Source organism: Triturus cristatus, chromosome 10 (assembly GCF_964204655.1).
Source record: "Triturus cristatus chromosome 10, aTriCri1.1, whole genome shotgun sequence".
NCBI classification, from domain to species: Eukaryota; Metazoa; Chordata; class Amphibia; order Caudata; family Salamandridae; genus Triturus; species Triturus cristatus.
Window position 1 is genome coordinate 615,590,737 of NC_140593.1, and position 20,499 is coordinate 615,611,235.

Sequence of the window (20,499 nt, forward strand, 5' to 3'; positions counted from 1 at the left end):
TATGTGACTATTGGTGTATATAAGTGAGTATATGTGAGAGTGAGAGATTGAAAGAGTTCCTGTATGAATAAGTATGTGTTTCTATAAGTGATTGTTTAAAAGACTAAGTATGTGTAAGTTTCCATAGAAGTAAGTGTGGTGGTGTGTGTATAACTGTATATGCAAGTAAATGTATGTTTGATTCTTTATTAGCATGAGTGACTATGTGTGTGAGTAACTCTATGGATGAGTGGCATTGTGTAACAGGATGTATAGGTGTATGAGTACATATGATGAGTGAGTGAGTACATGTATGAGTGACTGTATAGGACTGTTGGTGAATGAGTGGATGTGTATGTGGATCTTAGAATTACTGAAGAGGTTGTTGTAACTGGTATTGGTATGTCCATTGTTTTGAAAATTTTAGTCTCTATTTTTGAATGTGTGTATCAAAGGTTATATTAGGGTGAGAGGAGGTCTGCCACTCTATCACAAGGATGATGTCATCAGTGATGTCATCAGTGATGTCATTTGAGATGTCATCAGTGATGTCATGAGTGATGTCACTGACCAGGTCATGAGTCATGTAATATGTGACGTCATCAGCAGTGCATTGCGGGCGCGCGAGTTATAGTTAGCTGAACTAACTATAACGGGAGAATTTCAATGGTTTTGTACAAGTGAAAAGTCCAGCTAACTATAACACCCCTGAAACCTATGGTTTTTTCAGTGAATTTCTGAGGTTTTTTAAATGCTAATTTCTAACTATGCCTACAGAGATAGGACATGTGAAGAAAGAAGAAAAAATGCACAGAAAGAACAAAAAGAAGAGCAGAAAGAAGCCTTGTTGCAAAATCATCCTGTACCCTCAACTTTTTCAGACAGATACTGGTGGTAACTGAGTCTGACTAACCAGTCCTAGAGCCAGTGCTATGTTAAAAGACACTTAGAATACAGTGAAAACACCTACATACACTAGGGAACATTATGCGTTGGGGTCCCCCTGTGATTAGCATGACCTCCTCTGTAAGCCCCTAGTATATAATAGGGCAGGGGGATTAAAACTACCTCTTAAAACAGGCCACAGGGCGTTTTTGCACACGTTAACACAGGCCCCATCCCCTCCCTTCACCACTGTGTAAACACACCCTGTGTCCATTTTTAGTTGGGAGATTAAGTTCATTTGAATCCTGAGGGTCCCTAGGGTCCAACTAGCCCACTAGGTACCTCCAGTAAGTGCCACAGAGCTCCATTGCAGAGAGGTGTAAAAAGTGGCACGGCCTGGACCACCTCTCTGCAATGCAGCTCAGTGGCGCTTACTGGAAGCACTTGGTGGGCTAGTTAGCCCCCAGGGGCCCTCAGTATTGAAGGGAAATTATATCCCCAATTTTAAACGTGCCATAGTGCGTGTTTGCACACGTCACCTCAGGCCCCGTCCCCTCCCTTCACCACTGTGTAAACGCGCCCTGTGGCTGTTCTAAGTTGAGAGATTAAGTCCCCTTGAATCCTAAGGGTCCCTAGGGTCAAACTAGACCACTAGGTACCTCCAGTAAGCGCCACAGAGTTGCGTTGCAGAGAGGTGTAAAAAGGGGCTTGGCCTCAGAACACCTGTCTGCAGCGCAGCTCCCTGGCGCATACTGGAGATGCCTGTTGGGCTAGTTGGCCCTCAGGACCCTCAGTATTGAAGAGGAATTAATTCCCCAACTTACAACTCGCCAGGGGGCGCGTTTGCTGAGTGCTGCAAGGAGGGGGCGTGGCCTCCGGCGCGATGCCAGTCTTTTATTTATTTTAATTTTTTAAGAAGGGGGGCTGTGTGGTTCCCCTTCTTATTCTAATTTATTGGCCCTGATGACCCCATCCCCCAGGGCCTGACTCCGAATTATATTTTTTTGACCCCAATCCCCAGGGCCGGCCACTGTTTTTTATTATTTTTAAAAAATATATATTTATAGACACACCTAGGACATGCTGGACAAACCGTACGTACCCATCACCATGACGATTTGCGTGATGTTCATTAAAAGGCGACTATGCATACAATGAATCCACGTGGAATGTATTTACACCACTAGTGAAGCTCTGACATGTCTGATGCCCTACCGTGCCTAATCCCGGTAGACACCCTTGTAGTTTATTTATACAAACATGGGTAGCTATTGACGGGCACATTTAATACACATGCACACCAAGCCATTAAAAGGGGATTCGACAAAAATTTGACCAAAATTATGCAAGAAACCCCCCTCATGGTTAATAAAGCATACACCCACCGCCGGATGTGTAATACTTTTTATTTTACTCTCTGGAAAGGGGGCGAACCTCACTTGAGAGTCACAGTGCGCTCCTGGCTGAGTCCAATGCTGTGTTACACCCACCAGTGCCCGCCGAGTGCGACACACCTCTGTGTTGTATTCCACCAGCTAGTGCGTATGCTATGACACTCTCTAGCCCATGTGCACTGTAACACCACCCCGTGAATATGTCATGCCACACTTGACTTCGCACGGGTTAAATTGCCCAATCTAACGTGCTTCCTCGATGCCTATGTTATAACGCACAGCGCTATGCCATACATATTGCTATCTGGGATCCATAGCTTTGTCACAGTGCATATGCAACGTTACATTCCCTAGCACATATTTTATATTACAACTTTAGAGACTAGTTAGGTTACACAACACTGCCCTGTGCATATTACACTCCAAGGCGCATATCGCATAGCACACGCTAGTGCCTGTGCTATCTCGCGCTCTCCAATGAATCTGTCATTGCGAACAATGTATTGCATATTATATTTCACGCCCGGTTCATCTTATATCACACTTTTTGGTGCATAGTTTATACCATACACTATATCTAGTTTTCATTTTCAATCGTGCTCTCAGGACTATGTTCTATATAACACTGTGTTCACCTACCCTTTTCACGGGCATTACATTTTGCGATAGGGGGTGGAGGGTCAGGGGGTGTTTCTGCCAAGTGAGCCAGGAGTCACAGTCACAAACGTCCTCTTCTTCCTGAATAAAAGTGAGATTATGCTGCATACTTGTTCATATTTTAAGTAGTTCGCACAGACACACGTTTTAAAAACAATAAAGTTCCTAATACCCGCCTTCTCTGAACAGTTAGCTTGCTGCCCCATCCCCCTATCCTCTGTTGTGTGAATCCATGGACTAGCCTCCTCCCTCCTGCCATGCATGGTCTGATGTGCTGCCACTGCCCTCAATTTAGTATGATGTACCAGTCCACTCCTCCTGCCCTCCATTGCCCAATTCTATGCCCAATCATTGACCTCCTGCTTAGCCTCTGTGCTTAGCTTGCTGCCCCTATTCTCCTTCCCCCTGCCCTCCGATGTCTTTGTGCATGTCCCTGCTCCATCCTTTTTGCCCACCATGTTCCATGGACCTGTCACTCCTATCTACTCTGAGTGTTCTGTTGAGCTGCCACTCCCCTCCCACCTGCCTAGCATTGTCAGATGACTGTAACCTGTCCCTGCCACCTCCACCCTGCCTGTCCACATTCCATGCCCCATCCTCTTCCTCCTGTCCTACATGGTCCATTGTACTGCCACACCCTTCTGCTGTCCCTGGTCTGTTGTGCTGCAACTGCTCTTTGCCTGCCCCGTGCGGTCTGTTGTGAGGCCCCTTCCCCTGAACTTTGTCTGTGCACAGGTCCTGACCCTCCCTTCTATCCTCCATCGTCCTTTGTGCATGCCCCTGCACCCTCCTTCTTGCCCATCATAGCCATTGTGCTGCCACTAACCCTCCCACTTGCCATGCATGGTCTTCTGTGCTGCCATGGCCCCTCCCACCTTCCCTGTGTGGTCAGTTAGCTGCCCCTGACCCCCTCCCACCTTCCCTCCATGGTCTGTGTGTATGCCATCACAGTCTCACTGTTGCTCTTCATGGTGTGTCTTGCTTCTAGTGCCCATCCTGCCTGACCTCCATGGCTATCTTGCTACTCCTGCCCTGCCCCCAGCTCTCTCTTTACATGTGCAGACCCCTACTCCCTCCCTCCTGGCTTGTCTGTTCCATTGTAATGCCCCTGATCCGTCCCTCCTGCCCTTTATGGTCTGTTATGCTGCAGCTTTCTCCCCGGTCTGTCCATTATGGTCAGCTAGCTACCATTGCCTCTTGCCCCTCTGTTCTCTGTTGTCCATGTGCATGGTCCTGTCCCCTCCCTCTTGCTTTCTATGGATTGTTGTGCTGCACTCCTGTCCCGCATGCCCTGTGTGGTGTATTGTGCTGCTGCAAACCCTGATGCCTGCCCTGCAGGGTCAGTTTGGTGCACCTCTCCATGTCCCTCCTGTCCTCTGTTATCCAAGTCCATGTCCCTACCCCATTTCCTTCCATGATCCAATGTACCATACTTGCGAACATTTTGAACTTGGTAAGAGGGAGATTTTGAAAAAAAACTGGGGTATTGATTTTCCCCTTTGAGTTACATTGAAAAAGAGGAGATTGTAGACAGGAGACAGATCAAATAAAGCCCATTTGAGCTTAAAAACATTTGACGTTTCCTGCCTGAATCGGGTCTGTTGGCATGTATGGTTGTACTACCATTGCCTCTTCCTTCTGCCCACAATGCTCTATTACATTGCCACAGCCTCTCTTGCAAGTCCTGTATTGTTGGTTTGTTGCCCCTGCCCCCCTTTCCACTGCCCTCCATAGTCTGTTGTGCTGCCACGGACCTTCCTGCCTGCTCAGTGTGGTTAAATTGTTGCCTTTGCACCCTCCTACCTGCCTTCAATTTTCAGAGTCCGTGCCCCTTGCCTCTGCCTCTCAACAGTATCCTAATGAACAACTAGATTGCTAACATTCTATATTTATTACAAAAGTGTGGAACGCCTGACGTCATCTTGATGTAATCAAAACTGTAATACCTAGAGCATTTCCTTTAGAAATTACATATATGAGAGGGTCTTATAGGGCATCAAAATTATGGTTAGTGCTCTACAAGACTAAAATAAGGACATATTTTTTGAGTTTTCAAATAGCGAGAAAGCACTTTTAAATTATTTGTTATCTTTATGTTTTTTTATCCAGTTAACCACTTGATTAAATGTTGCACTTAGGGGAGAGGATGTGGTGTTACTTCCAGAACTGCAGACTTTGCAACTGGGGAACCAGGTTGGAGTTTCTGCTTCAGCTCGACATTCTGTGATTCTGGTCAAATCACTTCTTCTCCCCATGTCTACAACCAAAATGAATTTGTTCTTGTGTGATGTAACCAATGCTCATGTAAAGCACTCCAATTCCTGACAAGTCTGCACTATATAACACTGCAAAAACACAATATAATAAGTGTTTTGCACACTTCTGTCATTGGGCTATATTTGGGCTACATCTGGGTGATTTTGGGCTACATTTGGGCTCTTTTGTCTCCGGTGGCCATCTTGGGAGATTTATTTGTTATGAAGTTTCCTAATTTCCTCATGTACTGCAGTCTCCTCAGTAGGAAATGCTTTCAGTTTTTTACTTTGATTCCATCATGAAGGTATTCAGATATGTCACACATTTGCCATAAATTCTGAATGTTAGCACTCTAGTTGCTCATTAGATCACTGTAGTAAAACTACTGTTCACCATGGAAGTCTGCTCCTGGTATTAAAAGTGCATGTTTCAGTCTGCATGTCAGAATTTTTAAATGAAATAGAAGAGGATTTGAGAAGTCACTCAAAATGTGCCCTCATTTTCTTTCTTCAGCATTAATCATAATTTCTATGGCAAAATGAACCCCCTCATTGTGTTCCTTTTTAAATTAAATGTTTTAAGTGTTACCAGTTTATTCCAATCAAGATGGCTTCAGGTGTGCCATACTTTTGTCATAATGGAGACAGTAAGCGCTCTAGTTGTTTTTAAGAACACTCTGGGACATTCTGTCATTGGGCTATACTTGGGCTACATCTGGGTGATATTTGGGCTACATTTGGGCTTTTTTGTCTCTGGTGGCCATCTTGGGAGACTTATTTGTTATGAAGTTTCCTAATTTCCTCATTTACTGCAGTCTCCTCAGTAGGAAATACTTTCAGTTTTTTACTTTGATTCCATCAAGAAGGCATTCAGATGTGTCACACATTTGCCATAAATTCAGAATGTTAGCACTCTAGTTGCTCATTAGATCACTGTAGTAAAGCTACTGCTCACCAGGGAAAACTGCTGCTGGTATTGAAAGTGCATGTTTCAGTCACATGTCAGAATGTTTTAATGAAATAGAAGAGGATTTGAGAAGTCACTCAAAATGTGCCCTAATTTTTCTTTCTGCAGCACTAATCATACTTTTTATGGAAAAATGAACCCCCTCATTTTGTTCCTTTTTAAATTAAATGTTTTAAGAGTTACCACTTTAATCCAAGCAAGATGGCTTCAGGTGTGCCATACGTTTATCATAAGTAGGACTGTTAGCGCTCTAGTTGTTCTTTGGAACACTCTGGGAAGCTGCAGTAGAACACAAAGGAATCAACTGACAGTCTCTGCCCTTGTTGGATGTACATGTTTTACTGAGAATGTCAGACTTCATTCTCACATGACTGAGAAAGATAATGTGAATTTACAGAAAATAAGCTCTCAGTTTAGCTTATAGATCACCTTCCAAACCTCTGTGGTAAAAGCATGAGAAAATATTTTTCTCTCAATCATGATATCCCAGCAGAAGGCTTTTTCACATGGTGAAATCACCTTAGAACATACCACAATTCCTAAAATGAGTATGGTACCATCAACAAATGATTTATTATGTAACTAAAGTCTTAAAACCTTCTATTAACTGCAATGCTTTTTAATGAGGTGCTATCATGTATATTGGTCCCAAGATGGCTGCCAACACTTCTTGGATGAAGTGCTGACAGCCAATCAGATCTCAGGATGAGATGTGTAGTTAGGCTCCGCCCACACATATATATGATTTTACTTTTGATTTTCTCAGGAACTACTGAACAGATTGACTCCATATATGCAAAAGGCACATACCTGAGCTGAGGACTACCTCTCTGCCAAATTTCAAATAATTCTGTTCAGCCGTTCGGGCTGTACCTTGGACTAAAGGTCCCTATGGAAAATTGCATGGGGAAAACACGTTTTGGGACCCCCTTTTTTCTCAGCCCCCGCTTGACGAATCCCCCCGAGACTTTCAGGGTAGGAGCGGAGCGCCCCACCTATTTTGAAAATAGTTCCTGAGAAAATCACAATCAAAATCACATATATATCTGGGCGGAGCCTAACCACACATCTCATCGTGAGAGCTGATTGGCTGTCAGCACTTCATCCAAGAAGTGTTGGCAGCCATCTTGGGACCAATATACATGATAGCACCTCATTAAAAAGCATTGCAGTTAATAGAAGGTTTTAAGACTTTAGTTACATTATAAATAGGGCTCCCGGTTCCATGTTATTTATTTTCTTGACATTTCTGTCTGTATTTATCCATATTTATTTTTTGCTGATTTTATCTGTATTTATCCACCCGCAAGTTCTTCACCCGTACCTTCAAATGTGGGGGCAACCGCAGATAGACCTCTTCGCCACCCACGAAAACACCAAATGCCCAAACTTCGCCGCCAGATACCCACACCCATTGTCCAAAGGAAATGCGATATGGATGAATTGGTCAGGCAGATTTGCGTACGCTTTTCCGCCTCTCCCACTCATTCCACTAGTGGTGCACAAACTACAACAACACTCCATCACACTAATCCTAGTAGCTCCAACTTGGGCCAGACAACCGTGGTACACCACACTGCTGGAACTATCTGTAATACCGCACCAAAAACTACACCTCTCTCCACGCCTCTTAACCCAGAACCATGGAGAGATCAGACACCCGGACCCAGCTCAGCTCAACCTTGCGATCTGGCTCCTGAAGTCCTATAATTCGGTTACCTAAATCTTCCCCCTGACTGTATGAACGTCATCAAAGAAGCTAGACGACCTACCACTAGAGCGTGCTACGCCGCCAAATGGAAACGTTTTGTTGTCTATTGTCACGACAACACCATCGATCCCCTAGATGTGTCCATTCAACACATCATAGGCTACTTACTCCATCTACAAAGGCGCAATCTAACCTATACGTCCATTTGACTGCACCTCGCAGCCATAGCAGCTTACCTACAAAATAGGCAACATCTCTCACTCTTTAGAGTACCTGCCATTAAGGCCTTCATGGAAGGCCTTAAAAGAATAATTCCCCCCAAATTGCCACCCTCACCTGTGTGGAACCTAAATATCGCTCTCACAAGACTAATGGGACCTCCCTTCGAACCACTACACAAATGTGAACTTCAATTCTTAACATGGAAAACCGCCTTTCTTGTAGCCATCACTTCCCTCAGAAGGGTCAGTGAGATGCAAGCACTTACCATTCAAAAACCCTTTCTACAAATGCACCATAACAAGGTTGTTCTCCGTACCAACCCAAAATTCCTCTCCAAAGTCATTTCTCCCTTTCACCTAAACCAATCTGTAGAACTACCAGTATTCTTCTCGCAACCACAGACCGTTGCAGAAAGAGCTCTTCACAAACTAGATGTCGAAAGAGCCTTACTCTACTACATCGAGAGAACACAACCTTTCCGTAACACCAAACAACTGTTTGTATCTTTCTCTTCACCACACAAGGGCAACCACATCTCCAAAGCAGGGATAGCTAGGTGGATTGTCAAATGCATTCAAATTTGCTACCACAAAGCAAACCGAACGCTATCTGTTCCCCCTAAAGCCCATTCTACACGTAAAATAGGGGCTTCAATGGCATTTCTAGGAAACATCCCATTAGATGATATCGGCAAAGCAGCTACATGGTCAACACCGCACACTTTCACTAAACACTATTGTGTAGATGTGCAAACTAAGCAGCAAGCTAGTGTGGGCCAGGCTGTACTCAAAACACTATTTCAAACCACTGCAACAGATACGGGTGGTCGCCGCTAGGGATGGGTACTGCTATATAATCTATGCACAAGTGTGTAATCTGCAGCTCATATGCCTCGAACGGAATATGCTACTTACCAGTATGCATCTGTTCTTGGCATGTAGCGCTGCAGATCTACACACGCCCACCCGCCTCCCCGGCTACCTGTATCTGTTCCAGTTTATCTTATTTAGATACCACACACATGGGTTTCTTCACTCTTATTACTACGCTCCATCTTTCCCTGCTGGCGAAAAACAATCTGAGGATGGAGCCGAATACCATGCGCAATACGATCCAAAGGAGGAGTCACCGACCTCGTGACTTCCAAAGACTTTCCAAGAGGAAAAACAACTGCAAACATCCGGGCCCAACACCAGATGGAGATCTATGCACAAGTGTGTAGATCTGCAGCTCATATGCCTCGAACATGTAATTTCTAAAGGAAATGCTCTAGGTATTACAGTTTTGATTACATCAAGATGATGTCAGACGTTCCACACTTTTGTAATAAATATAGAATGTTAGCAATCTAGTTGTTCATTAGGATACTGTTGAGAGGCAGAGGCCAGGGGCACGGACTCGGAAAATTGAAGGCAGGTAGGAGGGTACAGAGGCAACTATTTGACCACACTGGGCAGGCAGGAAGGGCAGTGGCAGCACAACAGACTATGGAGGGCAGTGGAAAGGGGGGCAGGGGCAAAAAACCAACAATACAGGACTGGCAAGAGAGGCTGTGGCAATATAATAGACCATTGTGGGCGGAAGGAAGAGGCAGTGGTAGTACAACCATACATACCAACAGACCCGATTCAGCCAGGAAACGTCCAATGTTTTTAACCTCAAATGTGCTTTATTTGATCTGTCTCCTGTCTACAATCTCCTCTTTTTCAATGTAACTCCAAGGGGAAATTCAATACCCCAGTTTTTTTTCAAAATCTCCCTCTTACCAAGTTCAAAATGTTTGCAAGTATGGTACATTGGATCATGGAAGGCAGGAGGAATTGGGGTAGGGACATGGACTCGGATAACAGAGGGCAGGAGGGACATGGAGAGGTGCACCAAACTGACCCTACAGGGCAGGCATCAGGGTTTGCAGCAGCACAATACACCACACAGGGCATGCGGGACGGGAGTGCAGCACAACAATCCATAAAAAGCAATACGGAGGGGACAGGGCCATGCACATGGACAACAGAGAACAGAGGGGAAAGAGGCAATGGTAGCTAGCTGACCATAATGGACAGACAGGAGAGAAAGCTGCAGCATAACAGACCATAAAGGGCAGGAGGGACGGATCAGGGGCATTACAATGGAACAGACAAGCCAGGAGGGAGGGAATAGGGGTCTGCATATGGCAACAGAGGGCTGGGACAAGGGGGCAGGGCAGGAGCAGCAAGATGACCATGGAGGTCAGGCAAGATAGGCACTAGAAACAAGACACACCATGGAGAGCAACAGTGAGACTATGATGGCATACACACAGACCATGGAGGGAAGGTGGGAGGGGGTCAGGGACAGCTAGTTTACCACACAGGGAAGGTGGAAGGGGCTGTGGCAGCACAGAAGACCATGCATGGCAAGCGGGAGGGTTAGTGGCAGCACAATGGCTATGATGGGCAAGAAGGAGGGTGCAGGGGCATGCACAAAGGACCATGGAGGATAGAAGGGAGGGTCAGGACCTGGGCACAGACAAGAGAGTTCAAGGGAAGGGGCCTCACAACAGACCGAGCGGGGTAGGCAGGAGGAGCAGTTTCAGCACAACAGACCAGGGAGGGCAGAAGGGTGTGGCAGTAAAATGGACCATGGAGGACCGGAGGAAGGGGATAGGGGCATGGCATGTGGACAGGCAGGGTGGAGGTGGAAGGGACAGGTTACAGTCATCTGACAATGCTAGGCGGGTGGGAGGGGAGTGGCAGCTCAACAGACCAATCAGAGTAGATAGGAGTGGCAGATCCATGGAACATGGTGGGCAAAAAGGATGGAGCAGGGGCATGCTCAAAGACATCGGAGGGCAGGGGGAAGGAGAATAGGGGCAGCAAGCTAAGCACAGAGGCTAAGCAGGAGGTCAATGATGGGGCATAGAATTGGGCAATGGAGGGCAGGAGGAGTGGACTGGTACATCATGCTAAATGGAGGGCAGTGGCAGCCCATCAGACCATGCATGGCAGGAGGGAGGAGGCTAGTTCATGGATTCAGACAACAGAGGATAGGGAGGAGGTGGATAGGGCAGCAAGCTAACTGTTCAGAGAAGGTGGGTATTAGGAACTTTATTATTTTTAAAATGTGTGTCTGTGCGAACTACTTAAAATATGAACAAGTATGCAGCATAATCTCACTTTTATTCAGGAAGAAGAGGACGTTTGTGACTGTGACTCCGGGCTCACTTGGCAGAAACACCCCCTGACCCTCCACCCCCCATCGCAAAATGCAATGCCCGTGAAAAGGGTAGGTGAACGCAGTGTTATATAGAACATAGTCCTGAGAGCACGATTGAAAATGAAAACTAGATATAGTATATGGTATAAACTATGCACCAAAAAGTGTGATATAAGATGAACCGGGCGTGAAATATAATATGCAATACATTGTGCGCAATGACAGATTTATTGGAGAGCACGAGATAGCACAGGCACTAGCGGGTGCCATGCGATATGCGCCTTGGAGTGTAATATGCACAGGGCAGTGTTGTGTAACCTAACTAGTCTCTAAAGTTGTAATATAAAATATGTGCTAGGGAATGTAACGTTGCATATGCACTGTGACAAAGCTATGGATCCCAGATAGCAATATGTATGGCATAGCGCTGTGCGTTATAACATAGGCATCGAGGAAGTACGTTAGATGGGGCAATTTAACCCGTGCGAAGTCAAGTGTGGCATGACATATTCACGGGGTGGTTACAGTGCACATGGGCTAGAGAGTGTCATAGCATACGCACTAGCTAGTGGAATACAACACAGAGGTGTGTCGCACTCGGCGGGCACTGGTGGGTGTAACACAGCATTGGACTCAGCCAGGAGCGCACTGTGACTCTCAAGTGAGGTTCGTCTCCTTTCCAGAGAGTAAAATAAAAAGTATTACACATCCGGCGGTGGGTGTGTGCTTTATTAACCATGAGGGGGGTTTCTTGCATAATTTTGGTCAAATTTTTGTCGAATCCCCTTTTAATGGCTTGGTGTGCGTGTGTATTAAATGTGCCCATCAATAGCTACCCATGTTTGTAAAAATAAACGACAAGGGTGTCTACTTGGAGAGTACCCACCGGCGGAGGCGCCGGGATTATGCATGGTAGGGCGTCAGACACGTCAGAGCTTCACTAGCGGTGTAAATACATTCCACGTGGATTCATTGTATGCATAGTCGCCTTTTAATGAACATCACGCAAATCGTCATGGTGATAGGTACATACGGTTTGTCCAGCATGTCCTAAGTGTTTCTATAAATATTTAAAGAAAATAAATAATAAAAAACAAAGGCCGGCCCCGGGGGTTGGGGTTCCCGGCGGTGCCATAAGTGGCCTGAGGAGGGGGACAACACAGCCCCCCCCCCCCCCCCCTCCTAAAGAATAATATATTTTTTTTTTAAAAGGCCATGCCCCGGGTGTTGGGGTCCCCGGGGCCGATTAGGCCTTGGGAGGGGGGCCACGCGGCCCCCTTGCAAATTAAAGTAAAAAAATAAAAATAATTAGGGGGCAGGCCCTGGAGGATGGGGTCCCCAGGGCAAATAAATTAGAAAAAGAAGGGGGGCCACACAGACCCCCTTCTTAAAAAAATAAAATAAATAAAAGACAGTCATCGCGCCGGAGGCCACGCCCCCTCCTTGCAGCACTCGAGTTGTAAGTTGGGGAATTAATTCCCCTTCAATACTGAGGGTCCCTGAGGGCCAACAGGTATCTCCAGTATGCGCCAGGGAGCTGCGTTGCAGACAGGTGTTCTGAGGCCATGCCCCTTTTTACACCTCTCTGCAACGCAGCTCTGTGGCGCTTACTGGAGGTACCTAGTGGGCTAGTTCGACCCTAGGGACTCTCAGGATTCAAGGGGACTTAATCTCCCAACTTAAAACGGCCACAGGGCGTGTTTACAAAGTGGGGAAGGGAGGGGACGGGGCCTGAGGTGGCGTGTGCAAACACGCCCTATGGCGCGTTTTAAGTTGGGGAAATAATTCCACTTCAATTCTGAGGGCCCCTGGGGTCTAACTAGCCCACCAGGTGCTTCCAGTGAGCGCCACTGAGCTGCGTTGCAGAGAGGTGGTCCAGGCCGTGCCACTTTTTGCACCTCTCTGCAACGCAGCTCTGTGGCGCTTACTGGAGGTACCTAGTGGGCTAGTTGGGCCCTAGGGAGCCTAAGGATTCAAGGGGACTTAATCTCCCAAATTAAAACGGCCACAGGGCGTGTTTACACAGTGGGGAAGGGAGGGGACGGGGCCTGAGGTGACGTGTGCAAACATGCCCTGTGGCGCGTTTTAAGAGGTAGTTTTAATCCCCCTGCCCTATTATATACTAGGGGCTTACAGAGGAGATCATGCTAATCACCGGGGGACCCCAACGCATCGTGTTCCCTAGTGTATGTAGGTGTTTACACTGTATTCTGAGTGTCTTTTAACATAACACTGGCTCTAGGACTGGTTAATCAGACTCAGTTACCACCAGTATCCGTCTGAAAAAGTTGAGGGTACAGGATGATTTTGCAACAAGGCTTCTTTCTGCTCTTCTGTTTGTTCTTTCTGCACGTTATCCTTCTTCCTGCACTTTTCTTCGTCTTTGAGGACTTCTGTTGCTTCTTTCTGGATTTTTTTTTTCTTTCTGTGCTTTTCTCCTTCTTTCTTCACATCTCTGTAGGCATAGTTAGAAATTAGCATTTCAAAAACCTTTGAAATTCACTGAAAAAACCATAGGTTTCAGGCACGTTATAGTTAGGAATTAGCATTTAAAAAGCCTTAGAAATTCACTGAAAAAACCATAGGTTTCAGGGGCGTTATAGTTAGCTGGACTTTTCACTCGTACAAAACCATTGAAATTCCCCCGTTATAGTTAGTTCAGCTAACTATAACTCGCGCGCCCGCTATGCACTGCTGATGACGTCACATATAACATCACTCATGACATGGTCAGTGACATCACTCGTTACATCACTGATGACATCTCAAATGAAATCACTGATGACATCATCCTTGTGATAGAGTGGCAGACCTCCTCTCACCCTAATATAACCTTTGATACACACATTCAAAAATAGAAACTCAAAATTTCAAAACAATAGACATACCAATACCAGTTACAACAACCTATTCAATAATTCTAAGATACACATACACATCCACTCATTCACCAACAGTCCTATACAGTCACTCATACCTGTACTCATACACCTATACATCCTGTTACACAATGCCACTCATCCATAGAGTTACTCACACAGTCACTCATGCTAATAAAGAATCAAACATCCATTTACTTGCATATACAGTTATACACACACCACCACACTTACTTCTACAGAAACTTACACATACTTAGTCTTTTAAACAATCACTTATAGAAACATATACTTATTCATACAGGAACTGTTCCAATCTTTCACTGTCCCGATATACTCACTTATATACACCAATAGTCACATATACTAGCTTAAAACATATGTAGTCACTCATAAAGACACTATTGAGACAGTCATTCACTCACTAACATACCCATGCACACACTCATCCACCCATACAGTCCTGCACACATGCTGTCTTCAACACATACAAACAGTGAGTCACTCATTCATGCACCTATGCACTACGTAATACCACCCACCGAACCATACAGACACTCAGAGACTCATACTGATACTCAAAAAACCAACTAATAACCTATATAGACACCCATGTAGCTACTCACCAACCCATGCCGCCACTTATAAACAAAGTGAGAGACTGATACAGATATTTACATATTTAAACAGTCAGTTATACAATCATTTTTTCAAAAACAAAACATCCATTTAGACACTTATATACCCATTTATTCTTCCATCGACCTTGAGATATACATATATAAAACATATTTAATTTTCAGAAAAACACACATTCACTGGATGATGTCACTGACCATGTCATGAGTGATGTAATATGTGACGTCATCAGCAGTGCATTGCGGGCGCACGAGTTATAGTTAGCTGAACTAACTATAACGGGGGAATTTCAATGGTTTTGTACGAGTGAAAAGTCCAGCTAACTATAACGCCCTTGAAACCTATGGTTTTTTCAGTGAATATTATATATATATATATATATATATATATATATATATATATATATATATATATATATATATATAACCTACTGGCAGTCGCCAGTGGGTAGTGTTAGTTAGGACCTAATTTCCATAGGAAAAGTGGTTTTTGATTTGCCAATATCTTTGGCGCCGTTTGACGAATCTTCGCTCCCGTCTTGAAAGTTTCAGGTGATTAGTCAAGAGGGGGCCGAGAAATTTTAGACAAAGCTACAGCCCGAACTGCTGAATGGAATTTACACCAAATTTGGCAAAAATGTAGCCCTTGGTTCAGAAAGCGACTTTTTTCAAATATGGTGTGAATCCATTCAGTAGTTCCTGAGAAATTCAAAAAAGAAAAATATCGATATCTGAGCACCGAGGAGGATTCATGAACCGTCCCGAGCATGAACTTTATTCTGATTGGCTCAACACCCCATACCAGAATGTGTTGGCAGCCATTTTGGGACTCAATTGATCCGAATCACAAGAAAACAGTAATAAAAGCATAAAAAAAACAAGAAAAGGGGGCAGTTGGCAGGGTAGAAACACCCTGAACCCTAGGCTTGCTCAGGGGGTCCCACAAGGATCCCCAGGGCCGAAAAAAGCATTGGCATTTTTTTTTAATCGGCCAAATTGGCGCTGGGTGCATGAACCCGGCCGAAATGTTTAAAAACACGAAGCGCGGGGTTCCGCGCTTCGTTTTCTATAAACCCCTGGGTGGGCCAGGTCCCGGGGGCAATGTCCAATTAATTAGCGGGGACCCGCGGGGGCCCTGCAGCCCCGGGGACTGCCACCTCCCCGGGGCTTTTTAAAATAAATTTGTGTGGGGGGGCTCCTCCCTGGAGCATTGTTATTTTGAGGCAGGGGCCCAGCGGGCTCCCCCAAGCCCCGGGGACCACCACCTCCCCGGGGCTATAATTATTTTGGGCTGGGGGCCTCACGGGCCCCCAAAGCCCCGGGACCACCACCTCTCTGGGGCTACTTCTAAAAACAAAATGTGGGGGGGCTCGAGCCCCCCACCTCCCCGGGGCACTGTTTATTTAAATGCGGGGGTCCGTTTCGGACCCCGGCCTCGGGGAGCACCACCTCCCCGGGGCTTCAATCTTGATGGGAGGGGGGCCACGCAGCCCCCCTCCTGAAGCCCTCTATGGCCTTGCAGATCGCCAGCCTCCAGGGCCGGCTCCTGCAATGTCCCAACGGTGCCTACACCCGGGAGATTGGAGATTGCCGTTTGCAGGGCGGTAGCACGGTTTTCGCCCTGCCATACCACACACTGCTTTGCTTCTTGGAAGAGAGAGCAGGAAACCTGCCCACGCTTCCAAGAAGCTAAGCACAATTGCTTTTGGACAAGGGGGGCTGGATGTTAGCAGCTCTCCTTGTCCAAAAGCAATGCCGGCTCCAGCAGGAGGACGGGGAGCCGGCAAGGACTGTGGGGGCATTGGACTCCCCCCGCGGTGCCAAACGTTGAGGGCCAGACCCAGGGGATAGGGTTCCCGGGCTAGAAGTGGCCCAGGGGAGGGAGGCCATGCGGCCCCCCTCCCTGGAAAATTAAAATTAAAAAAAGTTTAAGAAACGAGGACAGGCCCCGGGGGATGGGGTCCCCGGGACCAGAAGTGGCCACACGGCTCCCTTACCGGGAAAAATCTAACTGTTTCTTCCTTATTTTATTTATTTGTTTAAAAGAAAGAGCTAATGTCCCAGGGGAAGGGGGCCCCGGGGTGATTTTTGAATATTTGAAGTGGGGTGTTTTTTTTCCTCGAGGTTGGAGTCGCGACCCAACACAGCTCCCCATGTAACGCCGTGTCAGATTCGCGGTTCCTCATTAAATAAATAATTTAGTAGTATACAATTTAGATGGTAGTGTTGCATTTGTGAAGTTGTTTTAAAAAGGGAGTGTGGTTGAAGTTAATGAGAAGATAAAAATTGATATTTATTGAAAAAATATATACAATTAAAAATTAAAGTGTATTGTGTTGTAGTACATTGAATTCATGCTTGTATTAAAAATGAGCATGTATGTAAAAAAAAAAATTAGTGTTGGTTTATAGGGTGGCTCTAAAAAGAGCCCTTGTTTTCATTATGACTTAGTTGGAGCTACATTTAAGAGCGGATGCACAGCTTTAGGTTGTTGAGGAAGACTCTGTTTCCTTGATCTGTGAAGTGTACTCCATCACTTCTGTAGATGTGATCCATATCAAAACGTATATTGTTGTTGTAGATGGAGCCCATCCTGTGGTCTCTGAGGTAAGCTGAAACAGCTTTATTGACATTCTTCCTAGCTTTCGCAATCTGTGGACAGAATTGATTTGATTTGACCACTTCCATTTCTGTCTTTGGCATATATTAGAGTATACAAAGACAGTTTGAGGCACAAGCAACACCAATTGTGCAAAAGTGTCCGTCATTCGCATTTCCAGAACTAACCCAGTCGATGTGCCTAGGTCATTTCCATCACAGTGCACAATCATGAGATCCGAGGGTTAGAGATGCAAAATGGTTTCAACCAAAGGCATCAATTGGTGCCACTGTAATCCTCTTTGTGCAATCCATTTAATCTCCAATACCTTTGCCTTTCTACAACATTTTTGCAATTAGTGGGCGTGATCTTTCATGGCTTGGCTACAATCTTTATCAGAAGACTGCACTTAAGGTAGGATAGTGGACAGACAATATCTTGTATATGCAGCTCGATACTGCATCCTCCATAACTCACAGTTCTCTCAGTTCTTTAGTGGAGTAGGTGAATCTTGATACAATTTTTGTTGTAAACTCTGCAGCGTGGCTGGCTTTGTCTGCAAAACAGATGTGCGCAGATGGACTTGACTCAATTGAATCCCTGAGCAACTAGTGCGCGAGGCGCCTCAAAATGGTGGCTTAAGGTGTAAAAACAGAAGAAGAAATGATGGACGGCAAACCGAGCAGGAAAGCGATCTAAACACAACTTTGCAGAAAGAAGAGCAAAGTGCAGAATAGCAATATTACCTACTATAATAAATGAATTAAAATCATACATAAATAATTAAAGCTGCAATTTAAACTGCCCCCAAACATGGTGTCAAAGTCTAAGAATATGAATCAATGGTTTGCAGAATTCCATTTGCAAATCATGGAAAAGTTACCGACTCCCAAGCTGGGGTAGTAACCTATTCACAAAGAAGACCACTTCAGACTTTCACTGAAACTTTAAAAAAATTAACAGAACTTTTTTTTTTCTTTTCAACAGCCCCTTTTCCTTTATGGAAATTAGGCTGCTTTGAAAAAAGAATAGTTTCTTTATTTAAAATCATTCACTGTTATGGATGTCTGCTGACACTCGTGGCAACGATTCCTGTGATTTTAACCAATTGAAGGGAGTCGCAATTTGCAACCAGCCTAATTCATATTATTCAAGTTGGCCAGACCGCAACTCACTTCAATTCCTTATTTTACGAACCAACCTATTAGTATATAATAGGTGAGTTTGCAAAACAGGTCTCTGGTCGCACAAATACTAGATTGAAATTGAAACTGTTTTTTGGTTCCAGAACAGTAGTAAATCTGCCTCCAAATAAGACTTACGATGTTGCTCTAAATCTGAAGGAAAGGTTGATTGTTTTTCAGATATCCCTTCTATCATTGGATAAAGTAAGGAGAGCCTCTTATCTCTGGACCAGTCCCTATGTGGGGTTGAAAACTGATGCTGTAAGCAGATGAAGATAAACTCCTCCCATATGCATTGCATAACAATGTGATAACACAACACTCTCACACCTATCCTTCTAATAATCAAAGACACTTAAGTTGGTCTCTAAGCTCTTTTAACACTCACTGTACGACTGAAGGACAGTCTCACCCAGGCATGGGATAATTTGATAATCTCTCCACTATACTCAGTCTCTGAGTTTGAAGAGGCAAAACCTTACTGTGAAGTGAAAAAAAATGATGTATCTGTTTTTAGTTACACAACAAGATCAGGAGAGCCTCAATATGCTCCAGATCACCAGAAGAGGAAACTTGTTCCTTTCTGCTCCTAGATCAGTTGATAAGGGTTGGAAGAATTTATGGACTGGTTCCCACCAGTTGAGCCTCTTGGTCCTGCTTCCACTCAACAGCAGAGGTCAGGATAGTTTACTGCTTTGTTCCCTTGTGCCACATGCTCAGAAGAGCCTCTAGTTATTATTCCGATCACTATTTCAAATCAGGAATGTCACCTCTAACCTCACTCATCATAAATAGGTGAAGCCAGGACGTCCCTGCTACAGTCTTTAATACACAACCGTTGCAACGCATGCCATTACATTGCATGCCGTTGCAACGAAAAAGGTGTGCAGCAGTGGGTAGAAGGTGTTGGATTTAACTCCAACACCTTCCCTACTGTTGCGCACACTGGAGTTGGAATAGAAAATTAATCTATTCTAACTTCCAGAGCTCCCCTGACAGAAAGTCGGGGTAAAGGTTGGCGTTGCAACGGCATGCGATGTAATGGCATGCGTTCTAACGTTGCATATTCCCCTGCTACTCTTGTGATAATAAGGCATCAAAGTTACAATATAAATTATGGCCAGACACTCACCCGTCAGGAGACACGCTGATCTTGTTCTTCTGATGGCTCGTCTCAGTCACTCTATCAATTCCACCCAGAGGTCTGCTACTTAACCCATCTCCCATTCCAGAGTAGGTGATGGCATCATACAGAGGTGCGGTGGGGAGCTGAGGAGAGATAGACCTAAGGCCATTCAACGCTTCAAGTAGCGATATGGGCTCATACCCTGGGGGGATGTTGTCAGAGCCCTGCATAAAAGAAGAATTTAAATCAAATGATGGACCTATTCATGTAGTAAACCTGGAAAACATTTGATACACAAATGGTAAAGAGACAAGAGACATTTCAGTCAACAACATAGATCGACAAAAAAGACAGCCATTGATATAAACAGAGCAGTTTGCAAAGCATCTCTTTAAAACATGAATATACATTTTCCACACTTTTAATTTGAGAGCGAGGTAAAAAAAAAAAAAAAAAAAAGAAAAAATTACTCCTTTGTATGGATACCTCATCCCTTCACATTATTAAATATGTGCTGCATCAAGGAAGGCGTTGGAACACTTGATAAGATCTTACTTGATAAATCGATGTTTACCTTAATGGATTTCTGAGAACAAGTTGAAACAACTGCCAACATGCTCTAGAACACTAATAACCGAAGTACTTGCAGTGACATCCTTATAGAAGCATTCATAGACTTCAACAAATATAATGTTGTAAAGATTAATTAGTTCTGGAGATAAACAGGAGTAAGCATTTAATCTAAGAATAACAGGATTTGATATATATACGAAATTGCTGACCATCTTTTGAATCCTCTTGTTTTCTC

General features: G+C 44.8%; 1 protein-coding gene across 4 annotated transcripts in view; it reads right to left on the reverse strand.

Annotated features, from left to right (window-relative positions):
- The window catches only part of MGRN1 (mahogunin ring finger 1), a 308,688-nt gene that overhangs the window by 121,410 nt on the left and 166,779 nt on the right, over positions 1-20,499 (reverse strand). For all 4 annotated transcript variants that reach the window (XM_085632139.1, XM_085632140.1, XM_085632141.1 and 1 more), the window contains exon 13: positions 19,698-19,915. In XM_085632139.1, coding sequence (XP_085488265.1) covers positions 19,698-19,915 — 218 coding nt within the window. The remainder of the gene's footprint in view (positions 1-19,697; positions 19,916-20,499) is intronic.